Genomic DNA, 21,843 nt, shown 5'->3' with positions numbered 1-21,843 from the left:
GTGCCAGCTAGGAAATGCATTTTCATGCCTTGACTCTCATATCGACCATTCTGCACTCCCGAACCTTAATCCACTGCTTGTTTTCCTTTTCTATCCTCCAGATAGTTGAGGTTGTAAATAATTCTGGGAATATTTGCACTTCAATCCCAGTTACGTACAGGACCGCTATTGTCTGCAGAGTAAGAGTATCAATTTCTCTACTGTGCTGCAGGGCTGAATTAAATCAGTCTGCCTTGAAAGCCATATTCTTAATGAGCCATGATTTTTCTTTTTAAATATCTGTGGAAAACCAGAGGGATGGCACTGAAACCATGTTTGGATAGGCCAGATTTTATCTCGAGCTTCAATATGAAGGACGATTAATCTTTTACAGGACATGTTTTTGCTGCCATGCTGCTCTTTGGCGTCTATTTTCATTATTTCATTCAGGTTTGGTTATTTATCGTGATGGAAAACCTGCAACCATTTCTGCAAAAATTTGGCTATGCTGCCCAATATGTACAAAAGATTTACAGTCGCTGTACCAGCCGTGTATTTTGGGGTGTTCTTCAGTGAAGTTGGTATTAAAGCTGAAGTCTCATGTTTTAGTTGACATTTATATGGAATTGTAATTGACTGTTTAAAAAAAAAAAACCTCGTCACTATGAAAGTCCTTGTTTAATGCCTGATAATGTGAACATTATTCCTAAGAATGACAAATGCTCAGGAGAACTTAGAGGTGCATTTAATTGAGTAAAAGGGTGAAATCTGTTTGCTGCATCTGATTTCTTGGATTTGGATTAAAGTCACTGTTGCGCTATAAACCATTGTCTGCTATTAACGAGAAAGCATCGTTGCTTTCTTCCTTTGTTCAGCTTTCATGTGTAAATCAAATCTGTAAGTGGGACATGTTGACATGGAAATGAGAAATTGTTTGATTGAATTTAAAGTGAATGACACAATGAAACTTGCACGAACAGGAATGATTCCCACAGACTCGTGACATAAGAGAACAGGAGGAAATGGTGAAAATGTCAGTGAACTACAAAAGGAGGAAACGTTTTGAGTACTTGTGGTGAGCGACATGGTTCTAGCGTGCTAGTTCTAGCATTAGCAAAACATGAACTTGTTCTTTGGCAAAGTAATCGACCGCACCCTTGTATTTTCACATGCTTGCATATTTAGAAGACATTAAATAAAATCAAATGACTTTAAAAGGGAAAAGCTTTCAAAGCAAAAATTTGAGGATGTTGACCTTAAAACCGTTAAAGCTGAAGCATGTTCAATGTGATTTATGTCCGGCATTTGTTAACAAAATTATAGTATAGCCTTCTTATGAGCACAATGAGCCAAACAGACATTTTATGACTATACAGTAGAATAGTGAGATATATGTAACAAAAGCTCAAGATGACCTTTGGGCTAAAGCATAGCTTTGTTGCACCTCAGTGACAGAGCTTCTGTGGAGCGCTTGAAGTCGAACCCGCACTATAATGGATTGAGGAAACGTATGAGTAACTGATATAAAATTCTCATGTCCATTTTTGTTCTGTACAACTCCCTTTCTCATTTGTGAAATGCGTTCGTTGTCGGTAGATGTCCGTAGAATCCATAGGAAAGTTTTGTGCATTCTTAAAATTTTAAATGGACATTAGATGGAGAGGTTCCCCAGTGGTTGCACGTTTGTTTCCTGTTTTGCCCTGTACTTGCTCATTAGCTTGGCACTGGATGTCCAGGAGATGTTAGTTTTAGCTATGCATAATCTGTTCATCCTCTGTTCCCGCCCGGAAGAGCTGCACACCCGCATTTTGTGCACTCATGCCATCAGAGCCCCAAATCCACCGGAGACCAATGGATTAGCAGGCTTTTGCCACCAGACAAGTCCATTGGCAAGTAATGTCGGTCCATTACTTGTCAGATTTTTCGATCTGTCACAGTGTGACTACACCTTTGGAAAAAAAAAAATCTGCCTTGCTGACACTTTTTTCACAATCTACCACGCTAGTTGTTTTTGTGAAATGGACTCTGAAAGCCCCAATCATCATGTACTGTGCCTGTTACTACAACTAGAGAAAAGCTCTAAAAGCTTTAGCACCGTGCTCATGGTCTATCGAGGGCTGGTCGGGAATGGAGGAAGGAATTCGGTTCATAAATATATCACATTTTCCAACACAGTCTGTGATCTAATTGTGTGCCCTTTGTAAGAGTAAGTTGGTAAGAGTAACTTGTTGAAAATTAAGAAAAATTATCCGATAGAAGCCTGAGTTAAAGGTCTGGTTCACAAGCTGAATTGCCGTTTGTAGGTTTGATGCTACTGTATCACTATTCACATCATACAAACTGGGAAGAATAACAAATAGTAGGATACCAACCTTCTTCCTCTTTTTGTTGTTTTTGTTAAGTGTTTGAATGTCATGCGTGTGTTGTGCCGTCTGCTGTTTGTTCCTTTAGGGATTGCCTGGTCTCCCTACACTGGCTGCTTTGCACAGCAATCAGATCCTGACTGTCAAGGTTTGTCAGTGGCGGCGCGGCCTTCACTGCTCAGTCCAACCCTGATGCGGCGCACACTGAGAATAACTGAGTCACTGCTGAGTTCTTCTTCTCAAAGATTGACGACGGTGTCAGCAGAGGGGAAAATCCAGTGAAATTACTTTAATAACCATCAGTCAATCCCCCCATTGAATGCAAAGGAAGCCTTTTGAGTTGGCTTTTGTCCATGAGTGTTTGTATAATTGAAGGTAGCTCACCATATATCCCTCAGTCTACCAGTTTGGCCTTCAAAACTGCTTCGTTTGTCAGTGCCAGTTGGCACTAACAGAATAATATACTTTCTAAAAGGGCCGAAGTTGTAAATTGCCCTCTGTTGAGAAGGTGACCATGTTGGTTTCAGTGTGCGCAGCTCCCAGAGTCTGACTTAGCACTATGTGGTGATGCCGCTTTTGCAGAGGAGGAGAAATTCCCATTTTTCCTTGGTCTGTGAGGGGCCCTATTACCCCCACCCCACCAATGAGGCCCTCACACTCCTGAGGTGGTAATTACAGGAGCTGGCTCAAGAAAATAACCCCAAACGTCCGACGCAAACTGCCGTCATGGTGGAAAAATGTGGATTTCTCCTGTCCGGCTGCGGAAGCGTTGGACAACACTTCATGGACACAGGCCTTCTAACAGAATCTGTTTCTTTTTGCATTTGCCTTCATTTTTCCCCCTTCTCTTCCTTCTGGGACTTCATCCTTCTTCAACCTTCTCTCAACTTTGACCTACGACTTCTTGACAACACACACCTGTTCAGATGGTCTTCCCTAAGATCAATCATGGCTTTCTTTCTGCTGACCAGCAGCTCATAAAGCGACGTCTCATTAAGGTAGTGGCTCTGTCTTCCTGTTGTCTCTGTCCACTGTGCTAAGTCTTACCAAATCGCTTCTTTCTGGCCATTTGGCAGTGTGCATGCAAGACAGACAAACCTGTCAACCACTTTTTCTGTTGAGAAAATACAGACACTTCTTTTGAAAACTTATTTTAAGAAGGTATAATGACTTTGTCTTGGCTCAACTTGCCAACAAGTTAAATTGTACAAAGTTAAATTGCAGAATATTTTCTGAGCATTTCTAATTTGGAACACTAATAGATGACACATTCTCATTATGGGTTTGTTTCGATTACTGTACCTCAAAACTGCCAAAGTTTTTTACAATAATGTCCAACCACATGTCAATTCATTGGGTCCGTTTGGGAAAACATGCATTAAAAGGCATTGATATCAATTTTAGGTCCATCTTCAATGCTTATGTAGCTCCAACTATAAAACACAAAGTACACACCCTCCATGTTATGTATGGAGGCCACCCACAAGATCATTTCCTGTCTCCATAATCGTTGAACTTGATTCCCGTCTCCATGGACCCAACAAATGTCACAGCGTAATGATGTTAAATTGTGTTATTTTGCCACACAGGGAGATCAGGGTCAAGCAGGACCACCAGGACCTCCCGGTCCGCCGGGACCTCCAGGTCCCCGAGGTCCTCCAGGGGACACAGGCAAGGATGGGCCCAGAGGTGTGCCAGGTCTACCAGTGAGTACTGACCTTCACCTGACTCTTGCAGGCATTGGGATAAGCCAAGCAAACATCGTGTGCAGTAATTTAGAGTTACGAGAAACACAATAAAACATATTTATTATTGTATTCACTCTGATTTGAAGTCGGCGCCAGCAGGGTTTGTCCCAAGAAAAACCTTACTAATGAAGACGAAAGAAGATGTGTCATAGTTCATTGCCAAAATGTATTTCGCTAAAAACAACTGCGCTCCCAAGAATACGCCTCACTGTATGGATTTACATCGACATGGTTCTTTTCCATTGTAACATTTTCCATGTCTCCAAGCCCGTCACTGGCATCTCGTTAATTTATGTACATTCTGCCTATGTGAGAGAAAGAAGAAACAGAAGGACTCTTTAATTACGTTTGGCCGTAAAATGTTCTCTCCGCTCCATTGCTGTTTTTTGCAGAGTTCACAGCGGGAAATAATACCTGCTGTCCAACTGCTCACTCACTCATCTTCAACTGCTTACTCCAGTTAAGGGTCACGGGGGGCTGGAGCCTATCTCAGCAGTCATAGGGCGTAAGGCGAGGTACACCTTGGACAGGACGCCACTCTGTCACAGGGCCACATAGAGACAAACAAACACATTCAAACCCGCGTGCACACCTACGGACAATTTAAAGTTTCCAATTCACCTTTGGATTTGGGAGGAAGCCGGAGCACCCGGAGGGAGCCCACGCAACCACGGGGAGAACATACAAACTCCACACACGTGGGAATTGATCCTATGATCTTCTTGCTATGAGACAACAGTGCTAACCACTAAACCACCCTGTCGATCCAAGTTAGTCATAATTAGTGTTTTCCAGCCACTCATTTTCAGCGGTTGCAACAATGTTGTTAAACTTAATTCTGTCATAATTTATTTCTGCTGTGGATCATTCAGAGTGAGACTGGCAACAAATTGGTCTGTGAATGTCACAAAGAGGTAAAAAAGAAAAAAAGAAATGGTATTCAAGCATAGTGTTGGGGTGGAAATTTGAACATGGCATTTGTGTTTTGCTAGAGAGCCAAGACTGAATAAAAAGCAGACCAGAGCATGATTGTTGGAGACGAGTACAGGTGGAACAGCATGATAAAGGTGTAACGGCCAACTTGGCAACTTTACACTGATGCATCATTGTGCTGTTAAAACAGTAAACGGGGAGGGGAACTGAAGCACAAAATGGAAAATAGCTTATTGCTGATTTAACTGTTAGCATTGTTTGTTATTTTAACCACCACTTCTGTTCCAGGGTTTTAAAAAGAATTCTTAACTGATTACTGTTGTTTTGTATTTCCAATAGGGTGATGCAGGGAAGCCTGGGGAAATTGGTCCAATGGTAAGATCAGACCTTTAGGTATTGCGTTGAGATCACAATGGAACAATAGGCTATAGAGTTGGAGAAAATGTTGTTTTTCCTCCTGTTTTTTTATTTAAATCCCCAAATGAGGGCATTTTATTAGGTCAACAAGTTTCCACTCAGTCACTGGTAACAGAGACTCAACCCATGACAAGAGTTTGGTTCAAGGGCATTGCAAAAAATGCTGTATATCACCCAATATTGCGAGTGCGACTTGTAAATAAACCACGTTAAAATCAATGTTTGGGGCTTAATTCAGTGCATTTTGTTTGTACAACCCAAAAACATCAAGGAGCTACACACAAGTATAGTTGAAACCTTATCCACCCCACAAGCAAGAACATGGACAACAGTCCATCAATGCTATCAAACCTCCATTGACACTATTTGATGATCAGAAGAAACATCAAGCAGACCAGACTCAGTGGAGTGATCATCTGCTGTGGTCATACTAAGAAAATCAGACAAAAGCACAACACAGGATTCTTGGAACATGTAGTGATGGAAATGGTGAAGGTTCTTTGTTAGTTTAACTGTTTCAAAACTGTAGTTGAAACTGTTGATGTATCCCACAAGCTATACATTGGATTGAATACAAATTTATTCTGTTTATTCTATTTCTAACATAATTTATTCTATTTATTCTATTCACGATTTTGCGTCCGGTCTCATATTTTTTACATTTTTATGGTATTTTGAAATATGACAGTATGCACTTTGAAGATGCATTCAACTAAATGGGAATGTGTGTCCAAATCTTTGACTGGTACTGTATATATATATTGGTCGTGGGAACTGTCCATTTTATGGAAAATTAGCTCTGCTGCTAAACATTCTTCCTGGACACAGTCCCTATCTTTAAGCTGAACGTAACTTGGTGTTTCCAACTTGGATCCCAACTTTTTACAACTTTGTTGTAAAATGGAGGCATTTCAGGTTGTCATGAAAGACTAAACATGAAATGTGTGTTCTGTCTGCAATGAAAGTGCCATCAAGAATCAAGATAGGGAGTTTGGAGTACTATCCACTATACTACAGAAACACTAGATGAGAAGGGGAGATCGTAACCTGAATGGTAATTGGCAGTTGCCATCTGTATGCTACTTCGTTTCTCACATTGTCATACATGTTGGAAAGTACAGTTAACTCCAAGGGGAAGGTCCCATTAATCACAACATTTCTATTAACATTTAATTCACGATTCATTCAAAATGTGATCTTGTGGTTCTTACCTTCATCTTTTTCTCAAATAAACCCTGTTTTCAGGACTAGGGCAAGCTGTTCCAATTCACAGTAACTGGATACAGCTTGTGATGTTCAGCAAATCAAGTGTTTGATTAAAGTTTCCTCGTAAAAACCGGCATTGCACGTAGGCCGAGCCAAATTTCAAGGAGAGCAAAGACTGAAATCGCGATGAGCTAAATCACTCGGCAGTGTCGGTCTCAAGCAACTGATGGGGAGAGTAAGTGAAGCTGACAGAGGAGGTGTGATCAAGTGCTTTTATCTGTGATTGCGTCTTATTGAGCCTGTCGCCATAATGTGGAAATAGCAGACATCGATAACGAAAATAAAAGACTGGCAAAATAAAGAGAGAGACAAGAGTATCAAGCAAATCACTTCGGGATCACTTATTGTCCCCCAGCTTGTAATTGGCTTTGTCTACTTTTCGGCTGCTGAAGTTCTCACCGATTTTGTTGGCTTTAATTATATGTTTTAAACATGAGCCCAGATTTTGCTCATTGCTGGCACAGTTTTGTTCTCGAGTGTCAGAAACGTTAAACTAGCAATAGATTATGGTGCGGTCCCAGGTGATCACCCTCAAGTCTCACCGAGGTGACCGTGACGGCAACCGACGATGAATGGCTAATTCCACTTGAAACGAATTCAGAGTTGTCCCATACAATGTGGAGTTAAAAAATACAATCTGCTCGATGTAATTTTGGAAAGAGGGCATCCTATTGCAGAGTAAATACACGGCGTGACACTAATGTACTTTTAACAAGGAATAATGTCATGATTTTGAAATCAATCCGGCTTTAAAACAGCGTGAGATGAGCACACGCGTGTCCCAGAAGTTATAAAAAGATGTGACTGATGCGGCCTTGTGCAGGTTTGTCAGATGGATAGAGTGTCAAAAGGCTTCTGGTTCCTCTGGCCAGCGGCAGTTTGTCAGTCGTTCCTTCATTCTTGGAGGGAAAAGACTGCCGAGATGCGTTAAGATAATGGGTTTTGGACATGATAATTTGGGTTGTACTGTTTCTGGAGGTAGGATTATAGAGAAAAGTCTTGGCCCAGAATGTGTAGAGGAGTGCGCCTACCCCTCGATTGGCCAGTGGAAATCAGTACGAATGAAATGCATATAAGTAGCTGGATTGGTCGGAGTTGAAGGGGATAATCTTTGAACTGCACGTGTGTGTGTGTGTGTGTGTGTGTGTGTGTGTGTGTGTGTGTGTGTGTGTGTGTGTGTGTGTGTGTGTGTGTGTGTGTGTGTGTGTGTGTGTGTGTGTGTGTGTGAGGTAGGTCCTGCACCACCTTGTGCTTCTCTTACAGCACTGTAGTACTGAGTGCCCACTTGACACAACTCAGCATTTTTGATGTAGATGCTATTGTTCGTCAGGCGAAAGTAGATTCCAGAGTTTTTCTGCAGCCTGCCAGGACATATGGTGCTGGTTAGGCGGATTAAGCTCTTGCGCAGCAACAGGGAGGAGGGGTGGAATGGTGGGGGGGGAAGAAGTCGAAAAAGGATATATTTTCAGGAATCAATTCAAAAGGTCTCTCTGGGGTAAATTAAGGGGGTCTTCAGCTGGCTAAAGGTGGCCTGCAGCATCACACATACTTTTGATTTTGGTCTTGATTTTTCTTCAGAAGGCTAAATAAAGAAAAGCAGTTGTGTATTGAATGTGGTGTTCCATGCATAACTGGAAAAAAAAATCTCCATCTGTTTTTTTTTTTGTTTTGTTTTGTTTGGTTTTTTTTGGTGTTATTTCCAATAACACTGCTTCCATCCCTGTTTTTCAGAACTACCCACAGTACAACAGCGAGCCATTACAGATATCTTATGCCGTTGTTGTTGTTGTTTTTAAATGTGCAATAGACCTATGGGTAGGTAACTAAATTTCATAATATGGCTACATAATCATATTTTGGTGTCTAAGTTTCATTTTAGTGGAGAGGCAAATAGGAGGTAAACGATAAAATTGAATCAGAATTGTTCATAATATTAAGAATAAAGGCATTAATAAATGCCATTGGATGGACCTATTGGCAAAGGTTAACTTCAGGGTGAAAATGCATTTTAGTGTGCTATTGTAGTTTAAACCAGTACACCCATTCTTTGTGTAACCTTACATGGCAGTTATCCAACTATTATCAGTTACATGTATGTAGACATGCAAATGAAGATGAATATTGCAGTTATTCACCTAAGTACATGTATGATATTTTTATTTGCATTACACACCAACTTTTGTCAATAGCTGTTAAGTTGACCAAATGATCGAACCTCTGTATACCAACCCATATTTGCAACAGGAATCTGTTTTAAGTCTTTACCCTGTTGGCAAGGACTCCTGGTTTCGACTTTTTGCAGATGACATTATGTTGTACATCACTAGAAGGGAGACAGAAGTGATTTCCAGGTGTGACGCAAACTGGTATTTATGTCGTATGGATGTCATGGTGTGTTTGACTAATAGGCCATCTTAAAGAAAAAGCTAACCTGTGAAATCGATGCCTTAACCGAGGTTAAGGTGCTAGCATGTGCTAGGGTTAGCAGTGGTTTTCTTCAGGACAGCTTTGCACCAAACCTGGAAATCTGACAGCGGGCTGTAAGTCTCTGATGAAGACTTAGTATTCATGATTTAATAAAGAGCAGAGTTCCGATGTTAGCTTGCAGTTCCTCAAATTCATCCATAGGTTTCAACACATTGGGTTGGTGGTCGGAAGTGGGGTGCAGCAATGCAGTCGTAGGCAACAACTGGATGGAGTTCGAGTGCTGTAATCTCTGAAAATATTCTCTTACTTTGTGCTCCAGCATGAAGATTTTCTCTGCTTTGATCCACCCAAAGATTTTCCTGTAAATGCTGGAAGAGGAAATTTCACACACCGACGGTCTGACTGTGGGAACTGACCTGGCAGTTCCTTCACTTTTCAGAGTCGTGAATAAAAGCACAAAATATTCCGAGCTTTGTTTTTGTATTTTGGTCTGACGTTCCACTTGAAAGGCAGTCTTGTTGATATTGCGCGTTGGTGAATTCCTCTCTTTTAAGAATGCTAAATGAGGCGTTCAGGGTGCACAATGCCGAGCATGTGCTATCACAATGAATACGTTTGTTTGACATAATTGTCGATGTGAATGAAGATCTTAATGTTGTAATTTTTAAGTTCTCTGCAATGGCCCTGCCCCAAAGTTCAGAACAAAAAAGAAGGGGCAAAACTTCCGCAAGAGCCCATGACTTTGTGAAAATTCCCCTTTTCAGTCGGTAGCTGTTGAGTGCTCTCAGATATAGCCAAGCTAATTAGCACTGGGCCGAGTGGCACATGCTCTCACTTACCTTGTGGGTCATAAAGATGTTTACCGAACCCTACTGAGGAATCCTAACAATGCCTTTTAAAGGCTAACGGAGGAAAACCTTTTTTTCTTCTTCTTCTTCTTAGTTGGCTGAGGGAATGAAAATCATTCATTGAGGTTTTTGTAGTAAGTGTAGTTGGAGTAAATGTGCTGCAACTGCGTGTGCCCTTTTCAAAAAAAAATTCAAAGGAGTTGTTTTCTAAAAAGTCAAAGCAGGAAGGTCTTGGGCTTCAGAATCAGCCAATGTTGGGGTTTCATTATTTCACCTCTTGAGGTGCATCTGTCCATCCTGCTATCAATTAATGTTGCTACGATATAGGTTTTTATTTAAAAATGAAAAGTTTTTAAATTGCTGTTGTTTAATCATCTGTGAATATACTAGAATTCAACCAAAGCTAATGTTGAGTTCCTAGAACTACTTATTTTAGGTCATGTAAAGGTATTACTGCTATTGTATGTGATGGAATCTGTGCTACATACACTGCCACTCAAGCCTATTGTATGTAGCACAGATTCCATCACATACAATTTGGCCAAGCACCTCAAGTGGATTTTGGCTCCTCTAGTGGGTAACTCAGACCACCATGTGGAGAACACACAAGATTTTGTGAACAAGATCAAGGACCTGCAACTGGAGGCAGATGAAACTATGGTGTCATTTGATGTGACTTCGTTGTTCACCTGCATCCCCACCGCTGAGGCCGTCTCAGCTGTGAGGCAGAGACTGCTGGAGGATGTGTCTCTACCTGAAAGGACCAAACTCACACCAGACCACATCTGCCAACTCTTGGAGATCTGTTTTAACACCACGTATTTCCTGTTTATGGGGAATTACTACAGGCAGATCCATGGTTGTGCGATGGGGTCCCCGGTATCCCCCATTGTGGCCAATCTGTACATGGAGCGAGTGGAGAAGACAGCCTTGACGTCGTTCACGGGCATCTCTCCCAGTCACTGGTTCAGATATGTCGATGACACATGGGTTAAAATCAAGCAACTGGAGGTTGAGGACTTTACAGAACACATCAATTCGGTGGATTCCAATATCAAGCTCACACGTGAGGATGCCAGAAACAACCATTTAGCCTTCTTGGACTGTGATGTTACGATTGGAGAGAACAGGCAGCTCCAGACAGAGCTTTACAGAAAATCCACTCACACTGACCAATATCTGCTCTTTGGCTCAAACCACCCCCTTGAACACAAGCTCGGGGTGATCAGGACTCTTCAACACAGAGCCCTACAGGTGCCCATAACTGCAGAGGGAAGGGCTAAAGAACAACTTGTACGGAAAGCCCTCACAGTATGTGGGTACCCACGATGGTCCCTGGACAAAGTGCAGAAGTCCCAGAGAACAAAGAGACCAGATAGACAGGAGACAGAGACAAGAAGAAGAGGAGTGTCTCTCCCTTATTTAGCAGGAGTAGGGGAAAAACTACAGAGGATCTTCAGACAGCACAAAATCCCAGTTTACTTTAAACCGGTTAACACCTTGAGACAGACATTAGTTCACCCTAAGGACAGGATCCCTAGTTACAAACAGAGCAATGTAGTGTATTATATCAGATGTCAGGAAAACTGTAATGAACACTACATAGGTGAGACTAAGCAACCTTTAAACAAGAGGCTATACCAGCACCGCAGAGAGGTCGCCAGTGGACCTCAGTCTGCAGTTCATCTCCACCTGAAAGACACTAACCACACGTTTGAGGACAAGGAAGTTAAAATCTTAGCCAGAGAGAAGAAATGGTTTGAGAGAGGTGTCAAGGAAGCATTCTTTGTAAAACAGTTGAAACCCAGCCTTAACCGGGGGGGGGGGCGGGTCTCAGACACGCTTTGTCCCCTGTTTACAATGGGGTACTCAGGTCAAAGCAGTTTCAGTCTTTTGTTCATGGTAATGAGTCATTCACGTCATCAGGAGAGTCGCCAAGGGAGCCATCAGGGGAGGCTTCCATCCCATCATTAGGAGAGTGCACAATAGGTGCTAATTAGAGCTAGCCTATAGCAGTCAGCCTGTCGGTAGGAGGGGTCTGGTTAGGTTAAAAACTCCAGCTTTTGTTGGCTTCTGGTTTATTCTTCTCTACAAGAGTCAAGACAGAAGTCAGACTACCAGAGCAAGAATTTTAGCTGAGGAAGCTTCTGTGATTTGAAGCGAAACGTCCTCATGTCAAGCAACCCAGTCCAGTCGAAGATTCAAGCTTCTCTACTATAACTGTTGAGGATTCTAGAATGCATCCAAAGTGAATGTTCATGTGCTGGAACTACATATATTGGGTGATTTTAAGGTATTACTGCTCTATCTTTTGAAAGAAAGTCAAGCTCACCTACAAAATATAAGTACTGTGACTAAATTTGGACATCATTCAAGCTAACGGTAAGGTAAAACATGGGTCTTTAGATTATGCTTTACCACTGGGAAGGAGTTTTATTAAGGTCTCTGCTTTTCAAATTGCTCATGTGGAAGGATCTTTGAATGAAATATGACAACAACACTGTCAAAGCTGTTTATGCCATTGAAGTGGTTGGCTCTCACTGCGGTATTGTATCACTTCCTGTTCCGGAGCACAGCGGTGTTTTGCTGTATCTGTTAGCTGTTTAATCTGCGCAGTTAGATTGATCTAGATAAATAGATAACGATTTGTTTCACAGTGTAATCTTCACGTGCCTTAACAAAAGCACTCCCTCTGCTGAATCACCTCTAAATTATTTACACATTCACTTCGTGTGTTTTTAGGAATCCACTAGCTTAGCGCAGCTACTAGCTCTTAGCCGGTTTAGCATAGCAGCTTCTCCTGTCTCTCCTGCACTTTTCTGCTCTGGGTGTGAAATGTTTAGTTATTCCTCGGCCTCCTTTAGCAGTAATGGTACTTGTAATAAGTGTAGCTTATTCGTAGCTTTGGAGGCCAGGCTGGGCGAATTGGAGACTCGGCTCCGCACCTTGGAAAATCCTACAGTTAGCCAGGCCCCTGTAGTCGGTGCGGACCAAGGTAGCTTGGCCGCCGTTAGTTTCCCTCCGGCAGATCCCGAGCAGCCGGGAAAGCAGGCCGACTGGGTGACTGTGAGGAGGAAGCGTAGCCCTAAACAGAAGCCCTGTGTACACCGCCAACCCGTTCACATTTCTAACCATTTTTCCCCACTCGACGACACACCCGCCGAGGATCAAACTCTGGTTATTGGCAACTCTGTTTTGAGAAATGTGAAGTTAGTGACACCAGCAACCATAGTCTGTTGTCTTCCGGGGGCCAGAGCAGGCGACATTGAAGGAAATTTGAAACTGCTGGCTAAGGCTAAGCGTAAATTTGGTAAGATTGTAATTCACGTCGGCAGTTATGACACCCGGTTACGCCAATCGGAGGTCAGTAAAATTAACATTGAATCGGTGTGTAACTTTGCAAAAACAATTTCGGACTCTGTAATTTTCTCTGAGCCCCTCCCCAATCGGACCGGGAGTGACATGTTTAGCCGCATGTTCTCCTTGAATTGCTGGCTGTCTGAGTGGTGTCCAAAAAATGAGGTGGGCTTCATAGATAATTGGCAAAGCTTCTGGGGAAAACCTGGTCTTGTTAGGAGAGACGGCATCCATCCCACTTTGGATGGAGCAGCTCTCATTTCTAGAAATCTGGCCAATTTTATTAAATCCTCCAAACCGTGACTATCCAGGGTTGGGACCAGGAAGCAGAGTTGTAGTCTTACACACCTCTCTGCAGCTTCTCTCCCCCTGCCATCCCCTCATTACCCCATCCCTGTAGAGATGGTGCCTGCTTCCAGACCACCAATAACCAGTAAAAATCTATTTAAGCATAAAAATTCAAAAAGAAAAAATAATATAGCACCTTCAACTGCACCACAGACTAAAACAGTTAAATGTGGTCTATTAAACATTAGATCTCTCTCTTCTAAGTCCCTGTTAGTAAATGATATAATAATTGATCAACATATTGATTTATTCTGCCTTACAGAAACCTGGTTACAGCAGGATGAATATGTTAGTTTAAATGAGTCAACACCCCCGAGTCACACTAACTGCCAGAACGCTCGTAGCACGGGCCGAGGCGGAGGATTAGCAGCAATCTTCCATTCCAGCTTATTAATTAATCAAAAACCCAGACAGAGCTTTAATTCATTTGAAAGCTTGACTCTTAGTCTTGTCCATCCAAATTGGAAGTCCCAAAAACCAGTTTTATTTGTTATTATCTATCGTCCACCTGGTCGTTACTGTGAGTTTCTCTGTGAATTTTCAGACCTTTTATCTGACTTAGTGCTTAGCTCAGATAAGATAATTATAGTGGGCGATTTTAACATCCACACAGATGCTGAGAATGACAGCCTCAACACTGCATTTAATCTATTATTAGACTCAATTGGCTTTGCTCAAAATGTAAATGAGTCCACCCACCACTTTAATCATATCTTAGATCTTGTTCTGACTTATGGTATGGAAATTGAAGACTTAACAGTATTCCCTGAAAACTCCCTTCTGTCTGATCATTTTTTAATAACATTTACATTTACTCTGATGGACTACCCAGCAGTGGGGAATAAGTTTCATTACACTAGAAGTCTTTCAGAAAGCGCTGTAACTAGGTTTAAGGATATGATTCCTTCTTTATGTTCTCTAATGCCATATACCAACACAGGGCAGAGTAGCTACCTAAACTCTGTAAGTGAGATAGAGTATCTCATCAATAGTTTTACATCCTCATTGAAGACAACTTTGGATGCTGTAGCTCCTCTGAAAAAGAGAGCTTTAAATCAGAAGTGCCTGACTCCGTGGTATAACTCACAAACTCGCAGCTTAAAGCAGATAACCTGTAAGTTGGAGAGGAAATGGCATCTCATTAATTTAGAAGATCTTCACTTAGCCTGGAAAAAGAGTCTGTTGCTCTATAAAAAAAAAATCCCTCTGTAAAGCTAGGACATCTTACTACTCATCACTAATTGAAGAAAAGAAGAACAACCCCAGGTTTCTTTTCAGCACTGTAGCCAGGCTGACAAAGAGTCAGAGCTCTATTGAGCCGAGTATTCCTTTAACTTTAACTAGTAATGACTTCATGACTTTCTTTGCTAATAAAATTTTAACTATTAGAGAAAAAATTACTCATAACCATCCCAAAGACGTATCGTTATCTTTGGCTGCTTTCAGTGATGCCGGTATTTGGTTAGACTCTTTCTCTCCGATTGTTCTGTCTGAGTTATTTTCATTAGTTACTTCCTCCAAACCATCAACATGTCTATTAGACCTCATTCCTACCAGGCTGGTCAAGGAAGTCCTACCATTAATTAATGCTTCGATCTTAAATATGATCAATCTATCTTTATTAGTTGGCTATGTACCACAGGCTTTTAAGGTGGCAGTAATTAAACCATTACTTAAAAAGCCATCACTTGACCCAGCTATCTTAGCTAATTATAGGCCAATCTCCAACCTTCCTTTTCTCTCAGAAATTCTTGAAAGGGTAGTTGTAAAACAGCTAACTGATCATCTGCAGAGGAATGGTCTATTTGAAGAGTTTCAGTCAGGTTTTAGAATTCATCATAGTACAGAAATAGCATTAGGGAAGGTTACAAATGATCTTCTTATGGCCTCAGACAGTGGACTAATTTCTGTGCTTGTTCTGTTAGACCTCAGTGCTGCTTTTGATACTGTTGACCATAAAATTTTATTACAGAGATTAGAGCATGCCATAGGTATTAAAGGCACTGCGCTGCGGTGGTTTGAATCATATTTATCTAATAGATTACAATTTGTTCATGTAAATGGGGAATCTTCTTCACAGACTAAGGTTAATTATGGAGTTCCACAAGGTTCTGTGCTAGGACCAATTTTATTCACTTTATACATGTTTCCCTTAGGCAGTATTATTAGACGGCATTGCTTAAATTTTCATTGTTACGCAGATGATACCCAGCTTTATCTATCCATGAAGCCAGAGGACACACACCAATTAGCTAAACTGCAGGATTGTCTTACAGACATAAAGACATGGATGACCTCTAATTTCCTGCTTTTAAACTCAGATAAAACTGAAGTTATTGTACTTGGCCCCACAAATCTTAGAAACATGGTGTCTAACCAGATCCTTACTCTGGATGGCATTACTCTGACCTCTAGTAATACTGTGAGAAATCTTGGAGTCATTTTTGATCAGGATATGTCATTCAATGCGCATATTAAACAAATATGTAGGACTGCTTTTTTGCATTTATGCAATATCTCTAAAATTAGAAAGGTCTTGTCTCAGAGTGATGCTGAAAAACTAATTAATGCATTTATTTCCTCTAGGCTGGACTATTGTAATTCATTATTATCAGGTTGTCCTAAAAGTTCCCTGAAAAGCCTTCAGTTAATTCAAAATGCTGCAGCTAGAGTACTGACGGGGACTAGAAGGAGAGAGCATATCTCACCCATATCGGCCTCTCTTCATTGGCTTCCCGTTAATTCTAGAATAGAATTTAAAATTCTTCTTCTTACTTATAAGGTTTTGAATAATCAGGTCCCATCTTATCTTAGGGACCTCGTAGTACCATATCGCCCCAATAGAGCGCTTCGCTCTCAGACTGCAGGCTTACTTGTAGTTCCTAGGGTTTGTAAGAGTAGAATGGGAGGCAGAGCCTTCAGCTTTCAGGCTCCTCTCCTGTGGAACCAGCTCCCAATTCAGATCAGGGAGACAGACACCCTCTCTACTTTTAAGATTAGGCTTAAAACTTTCCTTTTTGCTAAAGCTTATAGTTAGGGCTGGATCAGGTGACCCTGAACCATCCCTTAGTTATGCTGCTATAGACGTAGACTGCTGGGGGGTTCCCATGATGCACTGTTTCTTTCTCTTTTTGCTCTGTATGCAGCACTCTGCATTTAATCATTAGTGATCGATCTCTGCTCTCTTCCACAGCATGTCTTTTTCCTGGTTCTCTCCCTCAGCCCCAACCAGTCCCAGCAGAAGACTGCCCCTCCCTGAGCCTGGTTCTGCTGGAGGTTTCTTCCTGTTAAAAGGGAGTTTTTCCTTCCCACTGTTGCCAAGTGCTTGCTCGTTTTGACCGTGGGGGTTTTCCGTAATTATTGTATGGCCTTGCCTTGCAATATAAAGCACCTTGGGGCAACTGTTTGTTGTGATTTGGCGCTATTTAAATAAAATTGATTTGATTTTGATTTGAAGTGTTTTTAGGTCATTTTGAGCTCTAAAAAAAAAAAGTCTGGCACAAGAAACATAAAAGGAACTGACTTTTTAACTTGATTTCCTCTTTGTGTCATAAAGCTGTCCTGCTGTTTGAAAGCACTTTCTCGAGGAGACTGTTGAAGATCCAACCTTCTTTATATTTCACTTTGAAAGAAGAAACTGTCCTCCTTAACATCTCTTAAAGGTTTAAATCTCATGTCCAACATGCAGCCTTTTTTTTTTTTTTGGTCTTATTGGTTGAGTATAGCTTTCCAACCATTGGCTCATTGCAACAACTATCTTGTCAGTGTGTTGGACTGAAGTTTGAAAAATGTAGAAGAGCCAAATAAGACAGATAAGTTTTTCCAGGAACGACAGCGAATGGGAAACATCAAACGTAAAACCTGACTTTCTTTTATCGTCTCATTAAAGATTCTTGTTTATGGTGCAGCTCTGTAAAAAGAGTGTGTTTTCTGTGTCCTCGAATAAAACGGGGGATTGATTGCGATTGTGTTTTGCCTGTAGGGTGCGTGCTCACCGTATGAATCTGAACATTAATCTTACCGTCGTCCTGTGCTGTGAACATGTTGGCCATGAAAATGATATTATTTCATCTGGTTTCTTTCATTTCTCTCTATCCTCATCTCTCTTTTTTCCATTTATAGGGACCTGAGGGGCCCCAGGGCCTGAAGGTAAGTTGCAATAAACAAATAAATAGATCTTGTCCATATTTGTTACTTTTCTTGTAAATTTATTTACTGAGATAATCTGTTAACGGCTGAGTTTTATTGGAAAAACTGACCTCATTTCTGATGTGTGTGTGTGCGTTTGTGTGTGTAGGAGATGTATACCTCTCCTTACAAAGGAAGCAAAACACATCTGAGCATATCGAGATGCACCATTCGGAAAAATGTTTTATTATGGAATGGTGTGAATTTAATTTGTTGTGATACGATGCAGTCCAAAACAATTCTTTGTTTAATGTAGACATTCATTTTCCATGATAAACTGCAATAAGCCAAAACTGACGTTGCTTACCTTCAAATTCATATTTCATGAAAATCCAGGGATCTTCACTAGGTTTGGGTTATTGTGCTCCAGCTATTCACCACTGGGGGCAGCACTATATACAATAATGTAAAGCATAGAAGAAGCCAAGAAGAAGTGAGCTGTACTAAAACTATCTTAATCTAAAGGCAACCGATAAATAACATTAAAATGAGTCATTGACCATTTTATAGTATATTTAGATTGATTCAGGAGTCTGTGCATCAATATCTATGACTTTAAGGTTTTAGGTTCATATGTTAAGTATTACACCAAGTGGATTGAAGTGATTGGAATGGACACCGATCAAGGCACAAAAAAAAGTTTTGATCAATATTATTAACAGGAAGACAGAGGACGGGAAGGAGAGGAACAGTTGTAGCCAGTAAACCAGTAGTGAGCACTATTTCTGGTATTTAGATTTGTGTAATTATATTTACACATTGTTTTTTACTTCATTTTTTTTATACTCTGTGTGCTTCTTACCCTGTGTGCTGCTTTACAATGGTGCTGGAGCTGCAATTTCCTTAAGGGAGTCTTCCCAAGGGATTAATAAAGTTCTATCTAATCTAATCTATTGAATAAATTAAACTAGAATCGCTGAATCAGAACACATTTCCCCTCTTTTTATTGCACATGGAGCAAGTCAATGCTAGAATGCAACCAACGTGAGTGTTCAGATGCTAGATCTACTTATTATAGATCATGGAAAGGTATTACTGCTTTATCTTTTGAAAGAAAATCAAACTAACCTATTAAATCTGTAATTGGAAAGTAACCTGCGTGGGACTGGAGTCAGTGCTGCTACTGAGTTCACCACAGAGAAGATTAATTGCGAGTTAACTATGGACAATAATGCGATGCAATCATGACTAAATGTATTAAATCTATTTGGGCAAACCTCTTGAAATACTTGTAAAAATACTTTTATTGGTATTACACTGCCAATAAAACACGAGATATTAATAAAATGCATAAAATCATACCCTTGGCATCTTTCTTTGAATTTGTTGATATAATATTTGATGAATTTCATTCAAGTATTCATTGGCTTATAAAGGCAAAGTTCTGTCTCGGAGGTGGTGTTTGAGATGACGCATTGGAGTCGCACAAATGATCAAAATTAGCACGACAGGTTGCCCAACATGTTTATGTAGGGTTGCCTGAGGGTTGACGACGGCGAGAGAAAGGGGGGAAAAGTGAGAGAAAGCGAGAGACTGAGAACAGAGACCCTGGAGCGAAGTGCTGCGATACAGGCTGTGGCTCCCCGGTGGCGCTGATGTGGGGAACAGATGTTAGGCATATCCAGCCATCAGGTAGCTGCCAGTGTTTGTTCAGTGGAACCCAATCAGACGCTTCCTGTCTGCGCCGTCATCTGTCGGCAAGGCCTCCTGTCGGCGTAGATGGCGGGGGCGGACGGGTCACTGATGACACAGTGCCGTGTTAATGACTCATAAGCCAGGCCCCGGGGCGACTCGATTAGATCTGCTCATGGGATAGCGCCGTGTTTAGCAGACGGGCCGCGTCAACAGATGTTTAAGTTTCATCACCTTGCTGATGGGTTGTGTGACATTATGGGATTTCAAGTGGAGCGGGAATCATAAATTTCCACTGATATACGTTTTTAATGAAGGCTGCCGCCTGTTCTGTCACTCAAACGTCATATAGAGAAAGGTGACTGCAGCGTGTCACGCTGATGTGTGTACACGACGCAAGACGATCGACTAGATCAACTTTATTCAGCATATTCAAGAATAATATGCAAACTCCACATTCAGGTCCTAATCCCGATTCTGTAATGCAGTGTGTAGTCTCGCCTGGATTTGTGGTGCGCAAACTGCGTGGACGAGGAGAAATGTAGACCAAACAATAAAGGAGTATTTCTGCTCAGTTTTATGCCATGTTTTTGTCTCTGATGTGCTTCCTGGATGTTGGTGACACCCAACTCCACCAAGGTGGTTATGTAATCACTGGTATTTATTCAAGTTTTCCAGCCAATCTCCTAAAAACTCTGTGAAATGTTCAGCCACATTCTGGACCCTTTTTTAGTCGTACTCAACTTGATGAGGCATTTTTGAATGTTTCTAATTGTTTCCTCAAAAATCAATCCATTGATCTCAATAAAATCTATCAGTAACGTGGCAAGTTAAATTTCGTGTAGATCTGGATCAGGATCCAAATCTCGGAGTGAAATAACAGGATGATTTTTGTCAGAGCAAAAGTATTGCAAGATATAGAGCTACAAACATGTAGAAATGCTGGGAATTAGAGGTGGGCGATACTGGGAATTTTGGTATTGATCCGATACCAAGTAAATACAGGCCCAGTATCGCCGATATCAATACTGATACTGATACTTTTTCATATTTAAGGATCCAAAAGACCTAGGATAGAATTTCGCCAAACATTGTACGTGACAACAAAATACTTTATTATCACAATCAACATTTTTGTTTAAAAAAAAATATCACTCAACACAACTTAAAACAAAATCTCCTGAGGTAGAGGGCTGACAAACCACAATACAAAGGTGCGCTGCTCCGTGTTGTGTGACACAGCGCAGCGCTGCTCTTACAGACAGAGAGTAGACTTTGATGAATCTGCGTGCGCAGCAGTCAGTGCGTGCGGGAGATGAAAAAAGCTCGAGTATCGATCTTTTTACACGAGGATCGTTCAATATCAATACCAGTGTTGGTATCGATATTATCAATATTAGGATCGATCCGCCCACCTCTACTGGGAATCCCAATGCAGAATTGCACAACTTTTCACACATCCTATTTGGTCAGATGATACATTATACATTTAAGTTCTATAGAGGCCCTGAGGTCCATTGGTGGCAGTGCTTATGCCTGGATTTGGTAGCATAAGGTGGATGATAAATTTTGATTTTCCTTGGAAGTCCAATAGAGGTTACTTTCCGAGCAAAAGCTGGACCGCATTTTCACCTGGGTGAACTGGGACAGTGTAGATGAAGTGTTTTGTCCAAGGATACAGACTGGTGGCATGACCGGGAATTGAACTCCGGTCTACATATTGGTATCCTACCTCCAGATCCCAATGAGCTTACCTGCTTTTTCTCTATGGTCATAATCCTAGTCTCAGATGTTTAGCACAATCCTGCACCACGGTAATGACCAAAAAAACAACTTGTAGTAGTGAAGAGATAAACATAAACGTACTTACATTCCTCAGGCACCCAACGTTTGAACTTTTTTCCCCCCAAAAAAAGGAAATGTCATGGTTCTTCCTTTGAAATGGAAGAAATGGCCCCTGACTGATTCTGGGTTTCACTTATTTGCGATCTTTGATGTAGTAGGTCATGTCTCACAGGTAAATTTTGACTGATTCCACAGTTGTTTGGTGTTTTTATTGAGTGCCATTTGGGCTACTCATGGGTAGACCTGTTTTTTTTTTCATATTACCAGTTATATTGCCCATCTGTGTCTTTGAACAAGATACTTGATTGGCATTGCTGCAGTCCATCCATCTGAAATTGGAAAGTAACCTGCGTTGGACTGGAGTCCCACCCTGGGGTAGTCATAGACTCTCATATATATGGACTTGCTTCTTCGGGATTGTCAGTCTAATAGTTTGGTATATGACTTTGAGCTGTTGAGTTTGCCGGAAGACCGTTTCGCTACTGAGTTCTG

The 21,843-nt window shown here is 41.2% G+C and overlaps 1 protein-coding gene across 7 annotated transcripts in view; it reads left to right on the top strand.

Annotated features, from left to right (window-relative positions):
* Nucleotides 1-21,843, top strand: part of LOC117504540 (collagen alpha-1(XXV) chain) — a 245,334-nt gene that overhangs the window by 161,423 nt on the left and 62,068 nt on the right. For all 7 annotated transcript variants that reach the window (XM_034163992.1, XM_034163990.1, XM_034163987.1 and 4 more), the window contains exons 7-10: nucleotides 3,269-3,340; nucleotides 3,932-4,048; nucleotides 5,363-5,398; nucleotides 17,809-17,835. In XM_034163992.1, coding sequence (XP_034019883.1) covers nucleotides 3,269-3,340; nucleotides 3,932-4,048; nucleotides 5,363-5,398; nucleotides 17,809-17,835 — 252 coding nt within the window. The remainder of the gene's footprint in view (nucleotides 1-3,268; nucleotides 3,341-3,931; nucleotides 4,049-5,362; nucleotides 5,399-17,808; nucleotides 17,836-21,843) is intronic.

This window comes from Thalassophryne amazonica, chromosome 23 (assembly GCF_902500255.1).
Source record: "Thalassophryne amazonica chromosome 23, fThaAma1.1, whole genome shotgun sequence".
Taxonomy (NCBI): domain Eukaryota; kingdom Metazoa; phylum Chordata; class Actinopteri; order Batrachoidiformes; family Batrachoididae; genus Thalassophryne; species Thalassophryne amazonica.
The sequence above is the reverse complement of the archived record's forward strand: the minus strand, read 5'-3'. Positions and strand labels throughout refer to the sequence as shown.